At 42.3% G+C, this 25,241-nt stretch overlaps 1 protein-coding gene across 4 annotated transcripts in view; it reads right to left on the bottom strand.

Moving 5' to 3' along the window:
* The window catches only part of LOC120909128 (catenin delta-1-like), a 144,520-nt gene that overhangs the window by 15,961 nt on the left and 103,318 nt on the right, over nt 1-25,241 (bottom strand). For 2 of the 4 annotated variants that reach the window (XM_040320795.1, XM_040320792.1), the window contains exons 13-17: nt 15,019-15,169; nt 14,676-14,865; nt 13,266-13,380; nt 9,396-9,474; nt 8,373-8,420 (exon numbers count right to left, since the gene is read on the bottom strand). In XM_040320795.1, the coding sequence (XP_040176729.1) occupies nt 8,373-8,420; nt 9,396-9,474; nt 13,266-13,380; nt 14,676-14,865; nt 15,019-15,169 (583 nt within the window). The remainder of the gene's footprint in view (nt 1-8,372; nt 8,421-9,395; nt 9,475-13,265; nt 13,381-14,675; nt 14,866-15,018; nt 15,170-25,241) is intronic. The other 2 variants (XM_040320793.1, XM_040320794.1) reach the window with 1 other exon arrangement.

The raw sequence follows: 25,241 nt of genomic DNA, 5'->3' as shown, positions 1-25,241 counted from the left end.
TAGAATGGCCAAGTCAAAGTCCAGACCTGAATCCAATCGAGATTCTGTGGAAAGAACTGAAAACTACTGTTCACAAACGCTCTCCATCCAACCTCACTGAGCTCGAGCTGTTTTGCAAGGAGGAATAGGCAAAAATTTCAGTCTTTCGATGTGCAAAACGGATAGATACATACCCCAAGCGACTTACAGCTGTAATCGCAGCAAAAGGTGGCGCTACAAAGTATTAACTTAAGGGGGCTGAATAATTTTGCACGCCCAATTTTTCAGTTTTTAATTTTTTTTAAAAGTTTGAAATATCTAATAAATTTTATTCCACTTCATGATTGTGTCCCACTTGTCGATTCTTCAAAAAAAAAAAAAATTACAGTTTTATATCTTTATGTTTGAAGCCTGAAATGTGGCAAAAGGTCGCAAAGTTCAAGGGGGCCGAATACTTTCGCAAGGCACTGTAAATAAAAAAGAAAACGCAGTAGGACGTAAGATGAAGCACACAGTTGCAAGTGGATGAAATTGTCAATATATTGTCATATTTATTGATTCATATATAATCGGTATGTGTCAAAGTACAAAATAGTAATACATAATAATGGTAGGTATCCCAATATAGGATTTTTTGTCATCCTTACCTGTAAAATCCTTTTGACTACATCTTGGGACAGAGCAAGGCTATTCTTACTTACTGGGACATCCCAGAGCAATAGCCTTGAGGGGAGGGAGACACCCTGCCAAAACAATAACCATCAGACCTATTACGGCAGCCCGCAGTACACTGTGGCCGAAAAACGAATCGTCGGCTGCTCGAAAATCCACTTGATAACATTTTGTGAACGTATGCACGGAAGACCAGGTAGCAGCCTTATAAATCTGAGCCACAGATAACTGATAGTGAAAAACCCTGAAGGGAGGAGCCTTACGTTTCAGACCGTAGGCCTGAATGGGCAATGGAAGCCTTGGAAGCTGCCTGCCCCTTCTTGGGTCCATCTGGTAAAACAAAAAAAGGAGTCTAATCCTCGGATCTCCACAGATCTAGACAAACTGACTGCTCGCACTACATCCAAGGAGTGCAGTCTTTCCTCTTTCGCCGAACAAGGCTGAGAGAAAAAAGAAGGCAAAACAATGTCCTGACTCAAATGAAAGGCCGATACTACCTTAGGCAAGAAGGATGGAACAGGTCGTAACATGACTATCGTGGTGAAGGATCAAGTATGGTTCCCTGCACAGGCCAACTCTGACACCCTTCTTGCCGAGGTGATGGCCATCAGGAAGGCTAGCTTGCGTGATAGCCAGACTGAGCCTATCAAGGAAATTCCATTAAACAGTTGTTTCTGTAACACGGACAGTACCAGGTTTAAAACCCAAGGAAACGTAGGTGACCTAATGGGGGGATGCAAACGAGTTACCCCGTGCATAAAAGTGACGGATCAGTGACTGGGATGCCAAGAGGCTTTGGAAGAATACTGACAAGGCCGTAATCTGACCCCGGATTGTACTCAAGCCAATCTGATTTTCACAGTCGACTGTAGAAAAGATAATTCTCCGAATCACGTATTTCCGAGGATGCCATTTTCTGGCTTCACACCAAGCAATATAGGCTTTCCAGATCTTATAATAGATCTTCCCAATGATCGTATTTCTGGCATTTATTAGGGTAGACACCACCAATCGCGAAATGACACGATCCTTTAACACCCTGGCTTCAATAGCCATGCTGTCAAATTTTAGAGACTGTAAATTGGGGTGGAATATAGGACCTTGAGACAGTAGATCGGGGTGGCGCAGAAGCGCCCATTGCCCATCTATTGCCAATCTCATGATCTCTGGGAACCAGGGCCTTCTGGGCCAGGCTGGTGCCACCAGGATGACAGGAGCCCCCTCTGTTCAAATCCTGCACAACAAATGTGGAAGGAGAGGGATTGGGGGAAAGCATATACCAGAACTGGTTCAATGGAACTACTAGAGCATCTGCTCAGATTGCCAGGGGATCCCTTGTTTGGGATAAAAACTGCTGTCGCTTGTTGTTGAACCTGGATGCCCAAAGCTGGAAGATTTCCCGAAACACGCTTGGGTGTAGGGACCATTCTCCTGGGCAGATCTGCTGGCGACAGATAATCTGCATTCCAGTTCTCTACTCCTGGGATATGGACCACTGACAGAACCAGCACATGTCCCTCTGCCCAGGTTAATATGTGGTTCACCTCCTCCTGAGTTGAACGGCTCCTGGTAACTGGTGGTTGATATAGGCCACAGAAGTAGCATTGTCTGACTGAACACTGATAGGGCAGTCCTGAAGCTCCACCGTCCAGGACCGTAGGGCCAGACATACCGTCTGTAACTCCAGGATGGCGATAGGCAGGCTCTGCTCTTCATCTCCCCTGAGCCCCTCTAGGATCGCTCCCCAGACCGAGAGACTGGCGTCAGTGGTCAGTTTTTTTTTTTTTTAGGCTTGCACCTTGTACAGTATAAGATTTCATGTCATCTGTGCCCAGTCTTGACACAGCGTTAATCTGGTGCGGAGCAGTCCTCTTATCTTTATTCAGTGAGATAAAAACTGACACACAGAGAAATAGAAGTCAGTTTCTCCCCCTTGCTGTGAGCGACAGGTGATTTACACGTCTCATGCACCCGAGAGAGGCATTCTGTGTACTTCAGATCCCCTCCTCCTTTCTTCTCCAGCTCTCCCAGGATTGTCTGCTCCACACCTCAGCATGATTGGGCATGCTGAAGTCATGTGGTGACTTTTCTGGGTTTTGACTGGATGTTAATGATCATAGTAGAAGTTCAGTTCAGTGTAAAAAAAATAAAAAATAAATCACAGGAAAAAATGCATGTTGACAAGGGAAGTGTAGAGGTGGGCGGAGAGAGTCTACTGACATCACAAATCCACCCACAGAGATCTGAACAGACCCATCCACAGAATCTGCAGTTTTTCGGGTCTCATAACAGACATTTGACAGCTAAGGATACATACAGGAGGTATGTAGATCCTTATTGATAACCACTATGGCAGTAGTTTAGAAAGGATGAGAGTGGGTTTACATCCACTTTAACAGATGTTGGTTCAGGGATCTTAGGTCCATGTCCCCAGGTTCGAATAAAATCAGGTGCCTCTTTTGGACACCGGAACCTGTATGATCACTCCCTGATGCACTAACTTCTCTAGTGCTTGAAACAATACGTTTTTTTGGAGGACCTGCTGGAACGCTGGATCTTAAAACCTCTGAGGAGGAAACCTCCAACTCCAGCTTGTAACCGTGGTACACTGTTGAGATGACCGGCCACCTGACCTGATCCTTTCAAGACTGTCAGACTCCAATTGCTGCGACATCTGCCTGAATAGCTGAACTGGCCACGGGACAAGTTAAGCTCTTGTTTAAGTAAGACTGCCGCATCTACGGCTGGCATGCTCCTTTTTTTTTACTTTTCCTCCATGGGATATAAAAGGGAAAACCTCTTAGGAGGAATGAAAATCCTGTCAGGGTGTTCCCAATCCGCATACACCGCCTGTTTCAACAGTGGTTGCAAGGGGAAAGCCTGTCCCGAGGAGGCCTTAGGGACCCCAAAAGGGACCAGAGGGGCTCAAACCTCTACAGGAGATAACTTAAAGGCAGAACAAACCATCTTGGTAAGAGTCTGGATCAAAAGCCTCTGCGAATGAGAGGCTGGTACCAACTGCACATCTTCTGGTCCAGATTCCTCAGAAGCACACTCATCTGCCGGGCCATCTCCCAAGTCCTTAGCATCTAGCTCTTCCCCTCTTCCTCAACCCATTCCTGCTCCAAATTAGGAGGCTCGGGGGGGAGATCCCTGGTGATAAAGGGTGAAGCAGGATAGTTGACTGTAGGCACAATACCAGATTGCCCAGAAGCCTCTGGTCTCTCAGGGGATCTAACCCTAGGGTTTCAACTAGGCTACTCGGGAGCTACTGACGACAAAGGTGTGCCCTTTTCTGTAGCGTTAGGCCCGCTCCTATTTTTGAAGACATTGCAAGCCACAAAAAGGGAGTACCTGGGTTTAGTATTTTACCCCAGATAGGAGACCCTTTAATGGGGCTCACCAAGCCCCTATGCAACAATCCTGCTAAGCACTTATCTTGCCAACCAACACCTGGTGACTCACATGACCCAGGTAAGGAGTGAACTGCTGAAAGCGAAAAGGTTTTCAGAGCCTGCCCTGTGTCCCACAGCCATCCCCTGGAGGCGCTGCATGTCAGCCTCTTTCAGCTTAAATTGGATGGCTGTGAGTTGGGGCGCTCTGCACCTGCATGGTCATGGTGCCAACAAATTTTTGTGTGCAGACCAGCCACAAGAAGGCAGTCAAGACAACAAGAAAGGTACTCCTTAGTCAAATGCCAACAGTCAGCCCAAAACTCCCCCCTGCGATGACCGCTAACACAGGTGTCCAGCCTTAGCTAGTAGTCTGACAGTTTGTTACACACAGGGGGCACCCCAAAATAAGTAAATGAGGAGGGATTTCACTTACCCGTCCCATTACGGCGGGATCAGTCACTTGGGGGACCTTCAATGACCTTTACAGCACCCTGCAAGAATGCCTTAGGTCTGTGGTGTCCAGTACTGGGACAGACCTGGCGCTCGAGTGAATTCAAACAAATGTGCCCACCCCCCTTGCAGACACTGGTAAAAAAAAAAAAAAGTACTGCCGGCATGGGAGGGGTTATATAGGGGATCACTTCCTGTCTAAAGACCTTTCCAGTGTTCATTCACTTGGAGATGCAGTATAACCCAGTAAGGAATAGCCTCACTGTGTCCCTAAATATATATATATATATATATATATATATATATATATATATATATACATATACACACACACACACACACACACACACACACACACACACACACACCATCTCACAAAATTGATTACACCCCTCACATTTTTATAAATATTTTATATCTTTTCATGTGACAACACTGATGAAATTACACTTTGCTACAATGTAAAGTAGTGAGTGTATAGCTTAGCTTGTATAACCGTGTAAATTTGCTGACCCCTCAAAATAACTAAACACACCAACACATTAATGTTTAAACCTCTGGCAACAAAAGCGAGTACACCCCTAAGTGAATATGTCCCAATTGGGCCCAAATTGTCAATATTTTGTATGGCTACCATTATTTTCCAGCACTGCCTTAACCCTCTTGGGCATGGAAGTCACCAGAGTACTCTTCCACTCCTCCATGACGACATTACAGAGCCCTTGTGCTCCTCCACCTTCTGTTTGGGTATGCCCCACAGATGCTCTATATTTCTAATGAAATGCATAAATCCCTATATAGTCTGGCATTGTCAAAAGGGAAAATTTAAAAAGATTGGATGAGGAGACAACAACCCAACATAAAGCAACATCCAAAGTGGACAGATATCCATGTGATATGCAAGTAATTTAGGGGGGTCTCCTCATCCTATCTTTTTCATTTTTCCCTTTTTCCCTATATAGAAATGTATGCATTTCATTACACCATTTGCCTGCTCCTGAAGAGTGGATTAAATCCACAAAACGCGTCAAGCTATTTAGATGTCGTGTTTAAATCAATCATGTGTTTACAAGACTTTGTATGCAATTTGTTATACAATCATGCGTTTACAGGATCCTATATGAACTTTTCGCAATTTTTACTTAAAATATTATATATGAATCAATAAATATGACAATATCTTGACAATTTCATCTACTTGCAACCGTGTGCTTCATCTAAAGTCCCACTCCTTTTCCCATAAGAAGAATTGGAGGCATATGACTTTACTAGGTCATTGCTTAATTTAAAGAGTCTCTCTCCACACATACACACTGTATATACATACACTGTACACTATTAGGCAAGTATTTTTACCTTTTTAAATCATAATTTTTATGCATATTGTCCAACTCCAAGCTGTATAAACTTGAATTTATATTGGATTTAAGCATGTGAGGTGATGTGTATTTGTGTAATCAGGGAGTGTGTAACCTAAGAAAATCAACACCCTATATGAAGGTATGCATAATTTTTAGGCAGCTTCTTTTCCTCTGGCAAAATGGGCCAAAAAATGTATTGAACTGCATTTGAAAAAGTAAAAAAAATTAAAAAGTCTGTCAGGGGGATGCAGCACTCTTGAAATTAATAAGATATTGGGGCGTGATCCCAGAGCCAAACATTGTTGAAAATGGTCAACAGGATCGCAAGAAACGTGTTCAGAAAAAGGACGTTAACTGGCAAAGATTTGAGAAGAATCAAACTTGAAGATACCAGGAACGTATATTCCATAATTGCAACCTACCTCAAAGGCCCATAGGTACAAGGTGTTCAGTGCTCCGAGATATGGCCAAGGTAAGGAAGACTGAAACCTGACCACCACTGAACAAGACACATAAGTTGAAATGTCAAGACTAGGGCAATTTTTTTCAAAAAATCACAGATTTTTCAAAGGTTTTAAGGACTTATGAGATGAGAGCGACTCTTGATGTGGATGAGTCAACAACTCATTGTAAGAGTACCTACCCCTACCCCAGGTGGTGGAATCACAACTCCTTATTGGTGATCGCACAATTGAATACCAGGCTTATTTCTACTTACAGGCCACTTTGGAAAGACTTTCATCTATTTTCCAATATTGGCGTTCTTGGAGGACTTTAAGATATGCTAGTTGAGCAAATGATTTTTATTGTTTATGAACTTTTCACTATAGCACATTTGCACTTGCATTGGACTTTCGTAAATGTGGATTGTTCACTTAGACCAGTTAACGGTCCATTTATGTGTTTGATTTACATAAGGATTATTTTCAGATTTATGCACCATCAGTGAATACACCGATTCTTATCCTTTTCACTTCAGGATTATAGACCAGTTTAAGCGGTTGTATAGTCCCAAAACAAATTTATATATTTTTTTTGGGTCACCTGTAAGGCAAAAGGCATAATAAGCTAGTATGCTCGTGGGAGACTTCTTTCCGACAAGGTCCAGCGTCTGCCGGGCCTTAACTGAGAATCCCCTGTGCGCATGCGCCGCTGCAGGTTTTTTTTACCTACAGGTTAGCCTTATTATAGGGTTACCTGAAGGTAAAAGTAAAAAATTTGACTATACAACCACTTAAATGGTTCATTTATGTTTTATATTGGTTTCCTTTTGCACTTTCAGTGAACAGACCAATTTTGATTCCAATCGTTCCAACTTTAGGATTATAGTCAACATTCCAAGAGTTTACACATATGATGCTACCTGAAAAAAGATGAGGTGCAGAATCCTGGGGAATTTGTAGAGGCCTGGCTGAAAACCACGTTTCCAGAGGCCCAATTCTCCACTGCCTTCGCTGTGAAAAGTGTATAGAGTGCCAGCAATACCTCCCTTACCAGGCGCTCCACCGTGGCCATTTCCTGGTAGAATGCTGAACTGCAAGGACTGGGATCTTATCCGTCGCAGGGCCAGATTCAGTTAGAAATTACACAGATCTCGATTTTTCCCCACTTTTCAGTGGAATTACAAAAGCAAAAAGGCCTCCTTTACGGACATCAAAAGAAAAAAAGAGGGAGAAAGGGATCATTTAATCTAGGTCCTTCCCGACTCGCTTAAAAGGTGATTGACTGGAGTAGAGATATTTTCTTTACAACTCCTAAAGGCTACCCACGACTGGTTTACCATGAAAGGGACATCAAACACGACTTTGCTGCAGCTGGATCCCCTTTATTGTTTTCCTGCTTTAACCTGTTCTATGCTGATTACTTAACTCTGTTCTTTAAGGATGTGTCTTTGCTGCCAAGGCAGCAAATGTTGACAGCTACTCTAACTTTACAGTTAAAATAGCAGTGCACTGCAAACCATGAACTGTGGTCACTATTTTCTGAACCCCATTTTGCGTTACGTGTTTTTGCTGAGTTCCAGAACGATGCAGTTATCCTTGTGGTTTGTCAGCATCTACTAGTCTTTGCACAAAAGTCCAACAGTCAAGAGTAAGACCACTGGACATGTTCTTATGACATCCGTTACTGGAGGGTGGAGACATTGGCAACAATGGATTTTGATATACAGTATATCTATTAACAGAAATGGTAAATTCTTTGGAGAGGTGAAAAAAGGAGGCTCAAAATGTATTTTGTGTTGCCTGTACTTGATACAGACAGACATTAGTTGGGTCAGATGCTTTACAAGCTGGTAACCGTATCAAAATTATATATAAACATACATATATTTTGTGTTAAAATTACAGGTCTAATAAAATACTACAAAATATAAAATATCATGTACTGTACATGTACTTTGAGTCATGTTTTAGGTTCTCTTCATAGATATCAATATGTATCTGTAGACACAGGTCTTAGATTTATGTATTTCTGTAAGTGGGGACATTAATAAAATAATGTAAGTGTGTACTACCTGTTCTAATGTCATTCAGTGGAATGTCCACACCTTCAGACGTTTTACCTGGGGAGGGGGAGAAATAAAACGCACAACTATAAAAAAAAATCATCTACCCATTACAAATAAAATATGAAAGTGCTATACATCAAACTGCTAAATTTGCTAAATATAAATTGCACTTATATTGGAAGGAGGTTATATGCACCCTCAATCGGGTCTTTCCTGCTCAGATTCGCAAGGATCTCAAACAGTGCCCTTTTGGGTATACTTGATAATATTGCAAGAGCCTTTTTTCAGGCCCGTAAACTAATTCGGAGACACTGGAGGTCCACAAGCCTCCCACAGTGGAGGAATCGATTGCTCAAATGGTAAAAATACCAGCATAGTGGTTGTATGTGGAAGTTTGATGAACTCTGGACCCCTTGGTTAGATGGATACTATCCAGACCTTGTTCTGGACAGTATATTGTAAATAATGGAGGGCTAATGTCTACTGTAATGAGGATTCGTAGTGGATAATGTGGTACAATACATTTCTCCAGACGTCTATCAGCACAGGAGAAAGACATGCTTCACCTCCGGAGGCAGGAAACACGAAAATGCAAGGCATCCCCACTCTTCAGTATTTTTACTAAGTTACTAGTAAAATATTGAGCCTACAAACTATGGAATAACTTTTGCATCAATCAATATACGCTTATTGAATTTTTTTTTTACCAAAAATATGTAGCAGAATACATATGGACATAAATTGATGAAGAAATTAGACTTTTAAAAAAATGTTATTGGTTATGTTTGATAGCAGAAAAAACAAAAAATATATTTTTTAAATTGTCTGCATTTTTTGTTGGTGATCAAATACCATCAAAAGACAGCTCTATTTGTGGGGAAAAACGTATATACATTTTGTTTAGGTAGAGCATCACACAATTTTCAGTTAAAGTAACAGTACCATATCGCAAAAAAATGACCTGGTCATGAAGGGGGGTAAACCTTCTGAAGCTAAAGTGGTTAAAGGAGATGATTTTAAAACACTTACCAGTTTTCTGGCTGCGATCGATGAGAGGGAGTGTGCTGTCATCATATGACTGAGGTTGTAGTGTGCCAGCAAGAGACACCTAATACACAAAAACAATCGTTAACATGCTTTTAGAATTAGAATACTGTATCAGCAATTAAAAGTTGCAGTATTCTATATCGTCTTTAAAAGACTTAGGAACCAAGTAACACATAAGAGCAAAAAAAAACCAGGGGTGTCCGTTTATGAAAGCCAAGATCCTGATGATCCTGGTTGATCTCTCATGTATGCCAGTTTATGTAGCCGAGATGAGGAGCAGAGAACATGTTCTTCACTTATCACAGGACACATCCTTCGGTCATTCACTTTTACAGAGATGGCTGGTTTATGAAGGCAACATCTGAAGATCTCACTTGCCATCTCTGTAAAATATCTGTCCCAGCTTCTCCAGGGCAGAAGTGGAGAATATGTGAGGAAGAAGGCTTCTTTTTTCCCCCAATATCAAAACCAGCAGGGTTACAAATGTATATAACTACGTATGTTTATATACCGTATAGAATGTTATATATGGTTAGTACATTGTCTTTTATGCCCCATTCACATCTGAGCAATGCAGAACCGTGGGCAGAATCTTGCAATTCTGGCCACAATTACAAATTGCGCTAAAATTGTGTCACAATACGTAGTACGCTTTTGGATGCCATTCATAGTTAATGGCACTGCAAATGTGGTTAGCAGACATGCATTTTAAATTCAAAAGTGACAATTTTTTTCTATAATGCAAAACAATGTTATGCCAAGTAAATAGATACCCAACATGTCACGCTTTAAACTTGCGCACACTCATGGAATGGCGACAAACTACACTACCTACAAATCTCCATAGGTGATGCTTTAAACGCCTTTACAGATCACCTTTAGAGTTAGAGAGGAGGTTATTTCTCTCGCTCTAATGTTTGTGGCGATCCTTCACATGTGTGGTTCGAACACAGTTTACATTATTTTCTTCCAGCCTGGACCAGAACATGACATTGCTCCGGTCCTCCAAGGCCATAGAGTCAATCAAAGAGTGTTTACTATTTGATCGAAAAAGGGGTCAAACACCTTTGGTGAGTTGCCACCTTCCCTGTGAGCAACCGTGATGAAAGAACTAGAAGCACAGTAAGTGCCAATTCCTTTACACACTTTTTATGCATCTCAGAGGGGACGTTTAGGATTTTTAATTATTTTAATACGACACACTGGATTTATCAGAGGAGTCCTCCAGAAAATAATCTAGACAGACATTAAAATTTTAGGCGAAAGTAGTCAAACTCCATAAGTTTCCGAATGGCCATTTGGAGAAAGTGTAACTGAACATTTGATAATGCATATATGTTTTCTATTGTGACTTCTCCATTTTACAATTTTCCTCTAAAGTAGATATCCACCCCTACTGTCAGACTGCATAGAGTTTAGATTATAGAAAACCAATCACAACTCCTGCAGACTTATTAAAATCAGTGTTACTAAGGCTGGCCATAGACCATTCGAATCTCAGATGGTTCACCAGGATCCATTCGAGATTCAAACCATGTATGGGCAGACAAAGTACCCAAGTTGATTGATCAACTCGGGTAAAACCAGCCTGCCGGATTGTGCTAGCGCCATTCAAATACGGAGCTGTGGTTTGGCCCCTCCCTCTCTCCTGATTGGCCGAGTTTGATTGACAGCAGTGGGAGCCAATGGCATCACTGCTGTGTCTCAGCCAATCAGGAAGGAGAGTGCAATTACACTTAAACTGCAGCTTACAAATAATATGTGGTGGCTGCAATAGTATTTTTTTTCAACGAATGATCCAGCCAGCAAGTCTGCCATTATACAGCTTATGTTAACAGATCAAGCTTTCTAGACAGCTCTAAAAGGATTAAAAAAAAAAAAAAAATGAATGGGAACCCACCCAATTGTGTGACCATAGAGAATTACTTTTCGCTATTTTTCCACACTACAGTGCCTCCCCACCAATCAGGAGCAGGTCAGTGAGACCCGTTTCCCGATTGGCCAAAGTGCCAGGCGTTCCTATTGGATGCCTAGCGGCGCTTTGGCAAGAGGAGGAAGCATAAGGAGCGGATCCCGCCGCTGCTGCCTGCACTGTGGAGGCAAGGATAGTGGAGCCAGAGCAGGATCCTCTCCACAGCCCGTTAAGTGCAGTGCCACCCACGTGGGGAAGGAGTCGGTGCTGCCATTGTCGCAATTTAGTTTATATAAATCCTGTATCCCGTAATGAAAAAACTAAACTGTTTAGAAAGTGTTAGATTATTTTCAGTTTCAATTTCTAATTAAAGCTCATCTAAATCTAAGTCAGGCCATAGATTATGCAAATTTCTTTCCTGCAATCATGGGTTACAGGAAAGAAAATGGCTAGATTCCCCCATCAACACTGAGCCCTTCACACAGAGCTATTGTGATCTCCTGCTGAGGGAGCGGGGAGCCATTCCTGCTGGGAGAACACAACAGTTATTGCAAGGTACTATATTCACTGGCCATAATCACATGCTAGAAATCTGACATGCTGGTTGTACATTTTGGACATGCTGAGTGTACATTTTTATCTTTGCGTTTAATACTGCTTTAAACTGTAGACATTATATGTGTAGGTTACACAGTAAATAATCACATTTGGAAAAAATAACTTTCAGGGAGGCCTATCACACCTCCGACTAACCACAGTCCCCACAGTCATGACCATTTGTACTACTTGTCCCACCCTATTAGAGTGTAAGCTCTTCTGATCAGTGCCCTCTTAATCTTCTTGTATATTACTGTGTTTTAACTGTATTGTCACCCTTTATATTGTAAAGCACTGCGTAAACTGTTGGCGCTATATAAATCATGTATAATAATAATAATAAGGGTTGCACCGATGCCACTTTAAGACCGAGTACCGATACTTTCTCCCCCCCCCCCCCCCCAAGTACTCACAGATACCAATTACCGATACCCATCGGCTAGGAAGAGTGGGTGGGGGGTGGTTTGGGAGCAGGAAGGTTGGTAGGGACTTGAGTTGAGTAGAGGGGGTTAGCGAGTGCAGAATAGTTGTGTGGGGTGAAAGAGTTGGGATGGAAAAGGCTGCCATCACTAGGGTAAGATGGTATGGATGGGAGACATGGGAACAGAGGTTGCGGGAATGAGGATGCAACACAATGAGTGCACAGTACAGGGGGTTTGGAGGGCAGGGTCCAGGCACCCTTGCACGCAGAGGGCAGGGTCTAGGCACCCTTGCACGCAGAGGGCAGGGTCCAGGCACCATTGCACGCAGAGGGCAGGGTCCAGGCACCATTGCACGCAGAGTGCAGGGTCCAGGGCCCATTACATGCTGGGTGCAGGGTTCTGTTTTCCTCCACCCCTCCTCAGCTCCGACTCGTACTCACACCTTCTCTACTGCGTTCATCTTCTCCCCCTTTCCTTAAAAGCTACATCGTGCACATGCCTTACCGTTGTTGTACAAATGTGAAGTACCCGGCTGGCTCTAGCACAGACATCCCCCAATGCAAGCGCTTCCTCTCTGCAGCCAGATCATCCGGAAGCGTCGGCATCCAGGGTCAGGTCAGAGAAAGTGCAGAATACCTTCCGAGGCCCCCCTCTCACTCCTGACCATACTAGATGGGACACTGGCATCTCCCTCGTCACGGCATGCAGGGAGACAAGCCATCACAAAGCCCAGATCCTAGCACAGATGTAGCCGACAGGCTGCGACTGATGTATGCAGTTCATATCACTTCCGGTATCAAGTTAGGGTATCGGAGCATTTTCGCGAGTACCGATACCAGTATCGGTGCAACCCTAATAATAATAATATTATTATTACTACAAATGTACAGTAAGAGAATACAGGTTGCCAGATATTTTTACCTGAAAGTCACTTTTTTTCCAACCTTCTTTTTCCAGTGGTTTTCTAAGCTCTTTAAACCCCCATACAGTCTGAAGGCAGAGACCAGCTGCACGTATCTCTCGATCAGAGCGTCCTCTATAAGAAGTAAAAACCAACTCATACATTAAAAATCAGCTCTATTAAGTCTGCAAAGTATATACAAAATTAGTCAAGTCAAAAATATAAAATACACTATATATACACACACATATATATATATATATATATATATATATATATATATATATATATATATATATATATATATTTTTTTTTTTATTAGAGCTGCACGATTCTGGCCAAAATGAGAATCACCATTTTTTTGCTTAGAATAAAAATCACGATTCTCTCAATTCTTGCAGCGTAAAATCTTTTTTACATTATACCAAAAAATTGGGCTAACTTTACTGGTTAGTGTAACGGAAGGGCCCGTGGGACACAGAAGCTCTTAAAAAGTACGAGATACTCATGTTTCCGCTTCCGACGACTCTTATGTCTAAAATCATCCTATGTCCACTAGGGGCATAGGATGACTTAGCATTGATATCTTGGACTACCTGAGATGGGGCAGTAATGATTATCCACAATATCTTCCAGGATATCGTCAAAGAACTAATTACTGTTTGTTGATTCTGAACAGGTTAATTGAAAGATGTTAATGTCATCAACTCCTGTCTGATGCCTGTCTGTTGTGATGTAAATGAATCTAGGATGGCTTCTAAGGATCTTTCATTGTGGCCTGTTCTAATTGACCCTGTATTGTGTGAAGGTTTATTGATGGTAATGTGAATTGTAAAGTAGCAGACAGCCTAAAAGGTCAGGTGTACGAATCATCAGCTGTTAATTAGCTCATGTAAAATTACGTCAGAGCCAGAGTCAGAATGGCTACTAAAAAATGTGTATTGGGGCTCGTTGGGAACCATTGTATGATGTTGTGGGTGGAGTTGGGTCATTGTTCATTTTTTTTGCTTGGGGGGTTCCAAGTAATTTTCTAGCAAAAAAAAAAAAACTGTAACTTGACCAACAAACGTCAGAAAAAGGTTTAGTGTTCAAGTCTTTCTTTGATCTAAAGGACAAATTGTTACAATGTTTAGACTTAGTTCCACTGCTAAAGAATGTTACGATACTTGGCAGACTGACTTTTGATCGCAACAGGGAAACAATTTGTGATAACGATTAATCGTGAAGCCCTAATATAATGAAAATAATAATAATAATAATAAATATAAATATATATATATATATATATATATATATATATATATATATATACACACACACATATATACACATATATACACATACATACATACATACATACACCCTGTACATGCAAGAAGCTCTCTAAACTAAGGCTTTAAAGTGAAATGCAAATACTATTAGACACTAACCCTCCTTTGTTGATGAGAACAAGCCTCTCAATTCCTTGGCTCTCCCGCAGCTTCTTAGCTGCCTCCAAATTTCCAGTGATGACTTCCTGGATGGTGCCAAGTACTGCCACAGTTGTATCCTCTGAAACCTTGTTTGACTGGGGAGAAGAACTAGGGAGACGGGCAACCAGACTGCTGAGAGCATGCTTACCTGCAAAGGGTACCACATAAGAAAAAAGCCAGAAATGTAATATACATGTTTATTTAACCTTATTCCTTATCCACTCCCCAATTAGCTTGTTCTGTCATGTTCTATCCGCCCCAGTAACCAATCCCTACAAGAATCACAAGACAACTGCCTCACCAATCAGCTCCCTGTTCCGGTTGTCTCCACATAGATTTCGAAGAGCCCCACATACGGCACGTACAACACGCTCATTCTCATTGGTAAGGTGATCAGCAAGTGACGAAAGACCTTTCTCCAGACGGACAGCAGCACGAATACAACGACCATACTGCGAAAGCCACACCACATAGTATGAGACACAATGCAAGCTCACTAACCACAACAAAAGAAAATTATACATCTCTGTAAAAATGACACCATTAAAAAGATTAAGAGCATTTCAGGCCACATTTACATGTGTTTTTTTACAGTACAATAACTTGCAGTGTGGTGACTTGCCATTCAATTTCAATGGCACCCCAAGGGACATGCATGAACAAAAACACCTGACATTCGCAAAACAAGCTAGGAGAGGTTTTTGACTTGTGGGGGGGTCAATGTTCCAAAAAGGCCGTAAAATGCTAGTAGAAATAAGAATAGGAAAATAATGCTTATATCTTATTTCAGCATATCTAGGACACCAAGCAGATTTGCAGATAGAACAAAATACTTGTCAGTCAATGCCTTTAGTGCAATTTCACAAAATGTATTATTTCTAGACTGCGCTCTCATTAACCAAGTAGCCACAGGACCATGAAAAATGTGTTTTTACTTACCTGTAAATTCCATATCTTGGAGTACCGTGCAGAACACGGACTGAATATTCATAGACCCTCAGATGTACCCAAACAATGAATAAGAAGGGTGAGCAACAACTAGGCAAACAATACTGTGCCAACAACCCATCTTCAGAATGCCTCTGCACGAGTCTTGTGGCAGAAGATTGGATGTCCATCTGGCAGATCTTTGCAAAGGTATTAACAGATGTCCAGGTGGTGGCCTTACAAAAGTTGGGCTACAGAGGCCCGGTGCCAGAAAATCCAGGAAATTCCCATGATCTGGTGGAATGGGTACAAAAAAAGCACAAGAGGAGATTTGTACTTCAGAATATACCTTCTAGTGATCATATTCCTAATTCATCCAAGAGATGAAGGCTTTTGAAGCAGGGGTTCCCTTGTGAAGTCCTGAATACAGGATAAACACAGAATCCTTTTTCCTGATCAAAGCCGTCGCTCAGCGAAGCTGTAGATGCTATAGGCTCTGACTAGGTTCAGGCAATAAAGATTTTGGTTTGATGCTTTGGAGCAAGGCGTAAGGACGGAAGGAAGGAAGGGTGGAACTCACTGAGGAGGAAGGATACCCCCTTATGCTTCATGTACACGGGACATTGAACAACTTCTCCTGAACGATTTAACTTGACAGCTAGAAACCAGCATCTAAAAAACGTATAAATATTTTTTTAAATGAGCAAAAACAAAAACCTATAAACGAAACGCGGGTTACCGCGTTTGGTGTCTGAACTCTTTTTGCCTTAAAAAAAAAAAAAAAAAAAGGGCTATAAATGCAACTGCCGAAAAACAGTAAAACGAACCTGTGTACATGTACACATAAGATAACATTAAATGAGTTCAGGGGCAGTTGAAAAGTGTCCAACTGCCTCTGAACGTCCGTTTAGCAGCAGCAGTGTACATGGGGCCTTAGGACAAAAGGTTAGTCTTGGGCATAAGACTATGCCGTCAATATGAAAGAGAAGGAACGACTTGTTACAAGAGAGTGCAGCCAGCTCTGAAACACATCGGACAGATGTGACGACAACCAAAAAGGACACTTTTCAAGAGAGGTCATGTACAAAAATTCAAAGGGCGATTTCTAAAGAGGTAGAGAGAAACAAGATAAAATCCCAAAAAAGTACAGGGTGCTAAGGGTGGGCTTTATGAGAGATGCACCATGAATAAAATGTGTTTGTTTTTTTGTTTTTTTTAAACAAGGGATTGTGAAGCCAGAGGTCTTTCAAAAAAAGACAAGGACAAGGCCAAAACCTGATCCTTTCAGAGTGCTGAAGGTCAAATTCTGGTCATGGCCTAATTGCAGAAAAGCTAGGATGTGAGGCAGAGGGTTATTACTGTGATTGAAGTGCCTGTGTTCATACCAGGCAAAAAAATTGATTTCCACATACGATAATGGATCTTTTTTGAAGTGTCTTTTAAAAGAAAGTCTCAGGTTCCTATATCTCGTAAGGCCTGGGGCTTCAGCAGCCATGCCAATCAAGCTAGAGACTAAGAAGCCAGATGGAACGGGGGGGGGGGGGACTGGGACAGCAGATCTTGCCTGTTGGGGAGAGGCCAGGGGTCAACTGTGAGAATTCAGAGTATGTGTGTTTACCAGGTTCTTCTGGGCCAGTTTGGTGCAACAAGAATCACCTTCGTCCTCGCTAGCTCTATCTTCTTCGGTAGACTAGGCAAAATTCAAACTGGGAAGAATGCATAGATTGGCCTGAACTGAAACCAGTAAATTATTAGAGCAATCAATCTCAGCTCTAGAGGATCCTTGGTCCTGGACACAGAGTTAGTTTGTCATTCAATTAAGGTTAGGATGTCTAAATCGGGAGTCCCCCCCCCCCCACTTTGTATTGCCAGTCCTATTGGTCTGAATTCTGCAATATTGATGGGTAGCTTGGTTCCCATGTGTGACCATGTACCCTGGACCACGAGGGAATGGAACACACCTCCCCTGCCTGAAAGACTGGCATTTGTTATTTTCCAGTGATAAGAAAGGAAAAACTCCTACTGCCAACAAAATTATGAAATTCTTGCTTGGCTAAGCAGCAGCATGGGTAGTTCAAGAGAAGGAATGTGTCTGTTCCAGGTCGACAATTTGTGTTAGAGAGGTCTCAGATATAATTGGGCGAATGGTACAGCCTTGGAGGCCAATGAGATTAGGTTCCTGTGGCTTGCCTCTGATCTCAAAACTAGTGAGAGACAAAATAGGATTTTTTAAAACATCTTCCCTGTAAAATCCTTATCTTGGAAATACATCAGGGGACACAGAGCCTTTAATTACTTAATGGGTTATGTAGTCACCACAGGTGATTGGACACTGGTTAACCCAAATAAAATTGAGTTCCTACCCTATATAACCCCCTCCAAAATGGAGAGTAACTCAGTTTTGTAGCAAAGCAATAAGTGTCCCACGTTTAACTCAAAGAGGGGTGGGAGCTCTGTGTCCCGTGATGTGTTCAAGAAAAGGATTTTACAGGTAAGCTGTATTAAAAAATCCTATATTTTTTTTTATCATACATCACGGGACATAGAGCCTTAATTACTTAATGGGATGTCCCATAGCAATGCTAAAATTTAGGGGAGGGAGACACAGATCATAACAAGACCGCCATCGGGCCAGAGGATCTATACTGCTGCCTGCAGCACACTACGCCCGAAGGCAGCATCCTCGTACCCCCTCACATCTACCTGGAAGAATTTAGTAAATGTATGGACCGAGGACCAAGTCGCAGCCTTACAGATCTGAGCCATGGAGGCCTGGTGATGCACTACCCATGAAGCACCAACTGCCCTAGTCGAGTGCGCCTTCACCTGTAAAGGAGGAATGTTCTTTTCTAAACCATAGGCCTGAATGACTTGTCGAATACAACTCGCAATAGTGGACTTCGGCGCTGCCTGGCCCTTCCTTGGGCCCTGTGGCAGAATAGACAGACAATCAGTCTTTCGTATCTGAGCCGTAGCTTGCAGATAAACCTTCACCACTTTTACAAACATCTAGAACCCAGAGCTCCGCAGAGAGACATTACAGGCAAACCTTGTTTCTTCTTTACACGAGGCCCGGGTACCACCCATCTTAGGCTTTTGATATCGGCCCGAGGCAAGGATCCGGTTATAGCTCCTAGGCCTCCGCAGACAGACCATCAAAAGAGCTTTTTATTCTTAGCACATGTTCAACGTGACCAACCACCTTAAACACTGGTGAAAAAATTGAGGGACTCTCCATTTGGGAGGGGTTATATAGGGGAGGAACTCAGTTTTAATTGGGTTTACCAGTGTCCATTCACCTGTGGTGACTACATAACCCATTAAGTAATTAAGGCTCTGTGTCCCGTGATATATGAGCAAGAAAACTAATTTTCTAGGAAGAAGGTCTTGTTTGGGATAGGTCCAAGAGCAGACCTAAATATTCCTGGCAAGAAAAGGCTGGAAAGCAGATTTTAGGAAATGTACCCAAAGGCCTGGAGAATCCAAATTGTTCTGTGGACATTTTCAGATATCTGTAATACAGAGGAGTCCATCAAGATAAGGACGTCTAGTTAAACCGGACATGGAGGCCCCAAGTTCTGAGAAGGGCAAGAAAAAGGTACTCAAAACTGAGAAGAGCCCGAAGGGCAGTGTGACAAGCTGGAAATGGATGTCTGTCCCTGAAAAGTGCAGAAAGAACCCATGGAGGTAGATAAATGGGAATATGCAGATAGTTATCTTGGCTATCTACTGAGGTCCATGTGGATTTCATGCAAAAAATAAATAAAACATTTTTGTGAAAGTATTTGTTGAGAGATTACAGGAGAGAACAAATACCCCATTGGGCTTTGCTACTGTGAAACAATTTGACTGCCATAACTACTTCCTGAGATAAGACATGGGTCTCAGTCACTCATAGCTGCTACAGATCATCTGTTATTTCTGTTTGGTATTCCACCAGCAAATATTTCTTTTGTTACCATCATATAAACAGACGATTCAGACGAACACACAAACATGGGCAGATAAATAGCCATATAAAATCCATCATTCGCTGATGCCTCCAAGTCCTCCAGGTTATCGAGTTTCCCCAAGTTCCAAGTCTCAAACTGGGGCATAGGGAGAAGGCTTTTCATCCCCTTTTAACAAATTGCGTATATGCTATATGGAGAAGAAGTGGGTATGGTATTGGTGGGAAACTTCCCGCAGACTATGGTACAATAAAAACCATTAACATGATCATGCAATATAGTAGTTTGTATGCCCAGAGAGATTTGTTCAGCTTTATATACAGTGGATATAAAGTCTACACACCCCAGTTAAAATGTCAGATTGGTGTGATGTAAAAAAAAATATTTCAGAACTTTTTCCACCTTTGATGTGACCTACAAACTGTAATTTTCTTATAACTGGGAATGTAGCTGTGTACCTGACATCATTTAAAGTGCCTCTGATTAACCACAAATAAAGTTGTTCTAGTAGGTCTTTCCTGACATTTTCTCAGGTGTATTCTACAGCAAATGCCATGGTTCACAGAGAGCTGCCAAAGGGATTTCATTGTTAAAAAGTGGTCATTCACAAGAAGGGTACAGAAGAATTTCCAAGGCATTAGTTATACCAGGGAACACAGTGAAGACGGTCATCATAAAATGGAAAAAATAGGGCACAACAGTGACATTACCAAGAACAGGACGTTCCTTCAAAATTGATGAAAAGACCAGAAGAAAACTGGTCAGGGAGGCTGCCAAGAGGCCTACAGCAACATTAAAGGAGCTGCAGCAATATCTGGCAAGTACCGTGTGTGGTACATTTGATGACAATTTCCCGTAATCTTCGTATGTCTGGACTATGGGGTAGAGTGGCAAGACGGAAGCCTTTTCTTTTACGAAGAAAAACATCAAAGCCCAGCTACATTTTGTAAAAACACATCTGACGTTTCCCAAAAGCATGTGGGAAAATGTGTTCTGGTCTGATGAAACCAAAGTTGAACTTTTTGGCCATAATTCCAAAAGATATGCTTGGTGCAAAAACAGCACTGCACATCACCAAAGGAACACCATACACACAGTGAAGCATGGTGGTGGCAGCATCATGTATTAGGGCTGTTTCTACAGCTGGAACAGGGGCCTTTATCAAGGTAGAGGGAATTATGAACAGTTCCAAAAATCAGTCAATATTGGCACAAAACCTTCAAGCTTCTGCTAGAAAGCGACAATGAAGAAGAGGAACTTCATCTTTCAGCATGACAATGACCCAAAGCATATATCCAAAACAAAGGAATGGCTTCACAAGAAGATTAAAGTTTTGTAATGGCCCAGACCTGAACCGGATTGAAAATCTGTGGGGTGATCTGAAGAAGGCGGCGCGCAGGAGATGCCCTCGCAATCTGCCAGATGTGGAGTGTTTTTGCAAAAAAGAGTGGCCAAATATTGCAAAGTCAAGATGTGCCATGCTGATAGACTCATACCCAAATAGACTGAGTGCTGTATTAAAATCAAAAGGTGCTTCAACAAAGTATTAGTTTCAGGGTGTGCACACTTATACAACCATATTATTTATATTTTTACTTCCCTCCACCTAAAAGATTTCCGTTTGTTGTTCAACCGAGTTATACAGTTGATAGGTCACAGAGGTGGAAAAAGTCCTGAAACTATGCATCTTTGTCTATTTTTTTACAGCACAGAAACTTGAAATTTAAACAGGGGTGTGTACACTTAGAAAAAAAAAAAAAAAAGTTTATTTTTCCATGTATAAAAAAAAATATACAAAATCACTCCCCCCCCCCCCCCCAAAAAAAAACCTTGCCCCATTGTGCTTCCCTTATGCTTACATTTACTCTTCCTTAGGCCCTCTCCCTTCTCTTTTTAATCCTTTACTTGAACCACTGAGAATTTTAGTGCACAGGGGCTGCTCACCTGTCAGTTAATTACCAGCCACTCCTAGTTCCCACAGGGACTCACCTTGTCACCATTACCTGCCTCATTAGTCCAGCCTACGGTCAGCCCCTTTTGGCTATTTAAAGCTCATTTCCTCTGTGCCCTTGCATGGTCTATGATCTCCAGTGTGTTCTTGTGTATGATTCGGCCTGGCTGACTTCTCTTCCGATACCTGTTCCTATATTTGCTTCTTACTACACTAACTTCTGGCTTCCTGATTTCATCTCATCCGATTACCCGCTCTGGCATCCAAACCCTGGTTTCAGTTTTTGACTATGATCCTCAACATTGTATTTTTCCATTTTATTAAAGGTTCGATTTTAACTGCATTTTCAGCCTCCATCCAGTTTATGGTTCCTGAAAACATAGCCCCATTTGAAAAAAATTAAGGATAAAGGGTGACTGTCTTTGCTGTCCACAACACTGGACTGTATATAAATCTCAGGCTTTGCCTATCACTGTGGGCATACCCCATACCAGTTCTATAGCAATCAACCATGACCCTGCACCTGTATAGCACCCTGCGACTAGATCGGCAACGCAACAAGTGGCAAGATGAGCTTCCCACACAGGATTCAGTGCCTGATGCAACATTACAGGCCGTCCATACAATGCGAGTAAGGCCTCATACACACGATTGGTTAACCAGAGGACAATGGTCTGGTGGACCTTTTTCATCGGTCAAAACCGATTGTGTGTGGGCCCCATAGATTATTTAACCATCGGTTAAAAAAAAAGCTAACTTTATTTAAAATTAAAATTTAATAAAATCCAGGCATGCTCAGAATCAAGTCGACGCATGCTTGGAAGCACTGAACTTCGTTTTTTTTCAGCACGTCGTTGTGTTTTACGTCACCGCGTTCTGACACGATCATTTTTTTAACCAATGGCTATAGGCGCGACGGACCATCAGTCGGCTTCATCGGTTAACCAATGACAACGGTCCATCAGACCGTTCTCATCGGATGAACTGATCGGGTGTACGAGGCTTTACAGGAATAGCTCCCCAAAATTTACAGAGGTTGTACCAATCCAAATAGACAAAAAAAAAAAAATAGCCAAGTAATAAACTAGCCAAGCAATAAGCGTTTATTGATCGGTTTGCGCAAAAGTTATAGTGTGTACAAAATAGGGTATAGTTTTATGGCATTTTTATTAATATTTTTTTACTAGTATGACGGCGATCATCTATTTTTATCGTGACTGCAAAATTATGGCGGACACATTTGATACATTTTTGGTACCAGCGATCAGTGCTATAAAAATGCACCGATTACTGTGAAAATGACACTGGCAGTGAAGGGGTTAACCACTAGGTGGCGCCGTGTAGGGGTTAAGTGTGCCCTGGTGTGTGATTCTTACTGTAGTGGGGCGTGGCCTGGCACGTCACTGATCGTTGTTCCCCATGACAGGGAACAGACAATCACTGCCACTAGGAAAAACGGGGAAAGGTTTGTTTACACTTGCCTCTCCCTGTTCTTCAGCTGTGACCCGCGGCGATCGGGTCCCACGGGCGCGGTCACGGAGCTTGGGACCGCGTCACGCTCACGACCCACGGCTGGGCTCCTAAAGGCAACGTACCTGTACGCGCTTATGCCCAGCCGTGCCGCTCTGCCGGTGTATATTGTCGTGCGGCGGTCCATAAGCGGTTAAGCTACAAATGTGTCATTGACTCCTTACATGCTACTGTATATGTGGTATTAGGCCAAGATCTATAATGCTCATCTCCAGCACTTTTCCAGAGCCTCTCTCATCCTCTCAAACTCTTTACCTCAATTTGTTCTGCCATCTTTTACTCTGGCAACCTTTAGGTGATCCCTGAAAACCCAAATCTTTAGGGAAGCCTATCCCACCTCCACCCAGCAACAGAACTTTTCATTCTTTCATCAGCTCATCTTTCACTGTTATGTGTTGTACCACTTGCCCCACCCTATTCGATAGTAAGCTCATGTAAAAAGAGCCCACTTAACCATATTGTACTGTACCTGCACGGTCTCCCTTTATATTGTAAAGTACTGCGCAAACTGTTGGCGCTATATAAACTCTGTAAAATAGCAAGTCTAAGACCCTCAAAAAGAAAACCGTGGAAACATAATCTTGGAAAAGGATTTAAAAAGATTTAAAAAAGTTAAGTTAATTTTAAACAACTATTTTGTCCTTGACTCAACCCAGGAGCTGATCTTGTTTGATGCCAAAAGTAGTCTCCATAAAGCCCAAAATGTCATTGCGTCTCTTTAGTAACTCTTGCAACACTTGGGTTCAAAGAGCATTCATTTAGAATCACAAAGATTGCACCAGTTAAACCTAAATGACAGGTGTGTAAAAACAAAATCTTTGCGGTTCAAAAAAAAAAAAAAACAGTGGCTGGATTATACAGTGAGGAAAAAAAGTATTTGAACACCCTGCTATTTTGCAAGTTCTCCCACTTGAAAATCATGGAGGGGTCTGAAATTGTCATCGTAGGTGCATGTCCACTGTGAGAGACATAATAAAAAAAAAAAAAAATTCCAGAAATCACAATTTATGATTTTTTAACTATTTATTTGTATGATTCAGCTGCAAATAAGTATTTGAACACCTGTCTATCAGCTAGAATTCTGACCCTCAAAGACCTGTTAGTCTGCCTTTAAAATGTCCACCTCCACTCCATTTATTATCCTAAATTAGATGCACCTGTTTGAGGTCATTAGCTGCATAAAGACACCTGTCCACCCCATACAATCAGTAAGAATCCAACTACCAACATGGCCAAGACCAAAGAGCTGTCCAAAGACACTAGAGACAAAATTGTACACCTCCACGAGGCTGGAAAGGGCTACGGGGAAATTGCCAAGCAGCTTGGTGAAAAAAGGTCCACTGTTGGAGCAATCATTAGAAAATGGAAGAAGCTAAACATGACTGTCAATCTCCCTCGGACTGGGGCTCCATGCAAAATCTCACCTCGTGGGGTCTCAATGATCCTAAGAAAGGTGAGAAATCAGCCCAGGACTACACGGGAGGAGCTGGTCAATGACCTGAAAAGAGCTGGGACCACCGTTTCCAAGGTTACTGTTGGTAATACACTAAGACGTCATGGTTTGAAATCATGCATGGCACGGAAGGTTCCCCTGCTTAAACCAGCACATGTCAAGGCCCGTCTTAAGTTTGCCAATGACCATTTGGATGATCCAGAGGAGTCATGGGAGAAAGTCATGTGGTCAGATGAGACCAAAATAGAACTTTTTGGTCATAATTCCACTAACCGTGTTTGGAGGAAGAAGAATGATGAGTACCATCCCAAGAACACCATCCCTACACTGTGAAGCATGGGGGTGGTAGCATCATGGTTTGGGGGTGTTTTTCTGCACATGGGACAGGGCGACAGCACTGTATTAAGGAGAGGATGACCGGGGCCATGTATTGCGAGATTTTGGGCAACAACCTCCTTTCCTCAGTTAGAGCTTTGAAGATGGGTCGAGGCTGGGTCTTCCAACATGACAATGACCCGAAGCACACAGCCAGGATAACCAAGGAGTGGCTCTGTAAGAGGCATATCAAGGTTCTGGCGTGGCCTAGCCAGTCTCCAGACCTAAACCCAATAGAGAATCTTTGGAGGGAGCTCAAACTCCGTGTTTCTCAGCGACAGCCCAGAAACCTGACTGATCTAGAGAAGATCTGTGTGGAGGAGTGGGCCAAAATCCCT

The sequence above is a fragment of the Rana temporaria genome, chromosome 8 (assembly GCF_905171775.1).
Source record: "Rana temporaria chromosome 8, aRanTem1.1, whole genome shotgun sequence".
Lineage (NCBI taxonomy): Eukaryota > Metazoa > Chordata > Amphibia > Anura > Ranidae > Rana > Rana temporaria.
The sequence above is the reverse complement of the archived record's forward strand: the minus strand, read 5'-3'. Positions and strand labels throughout refer to the sequence as shown.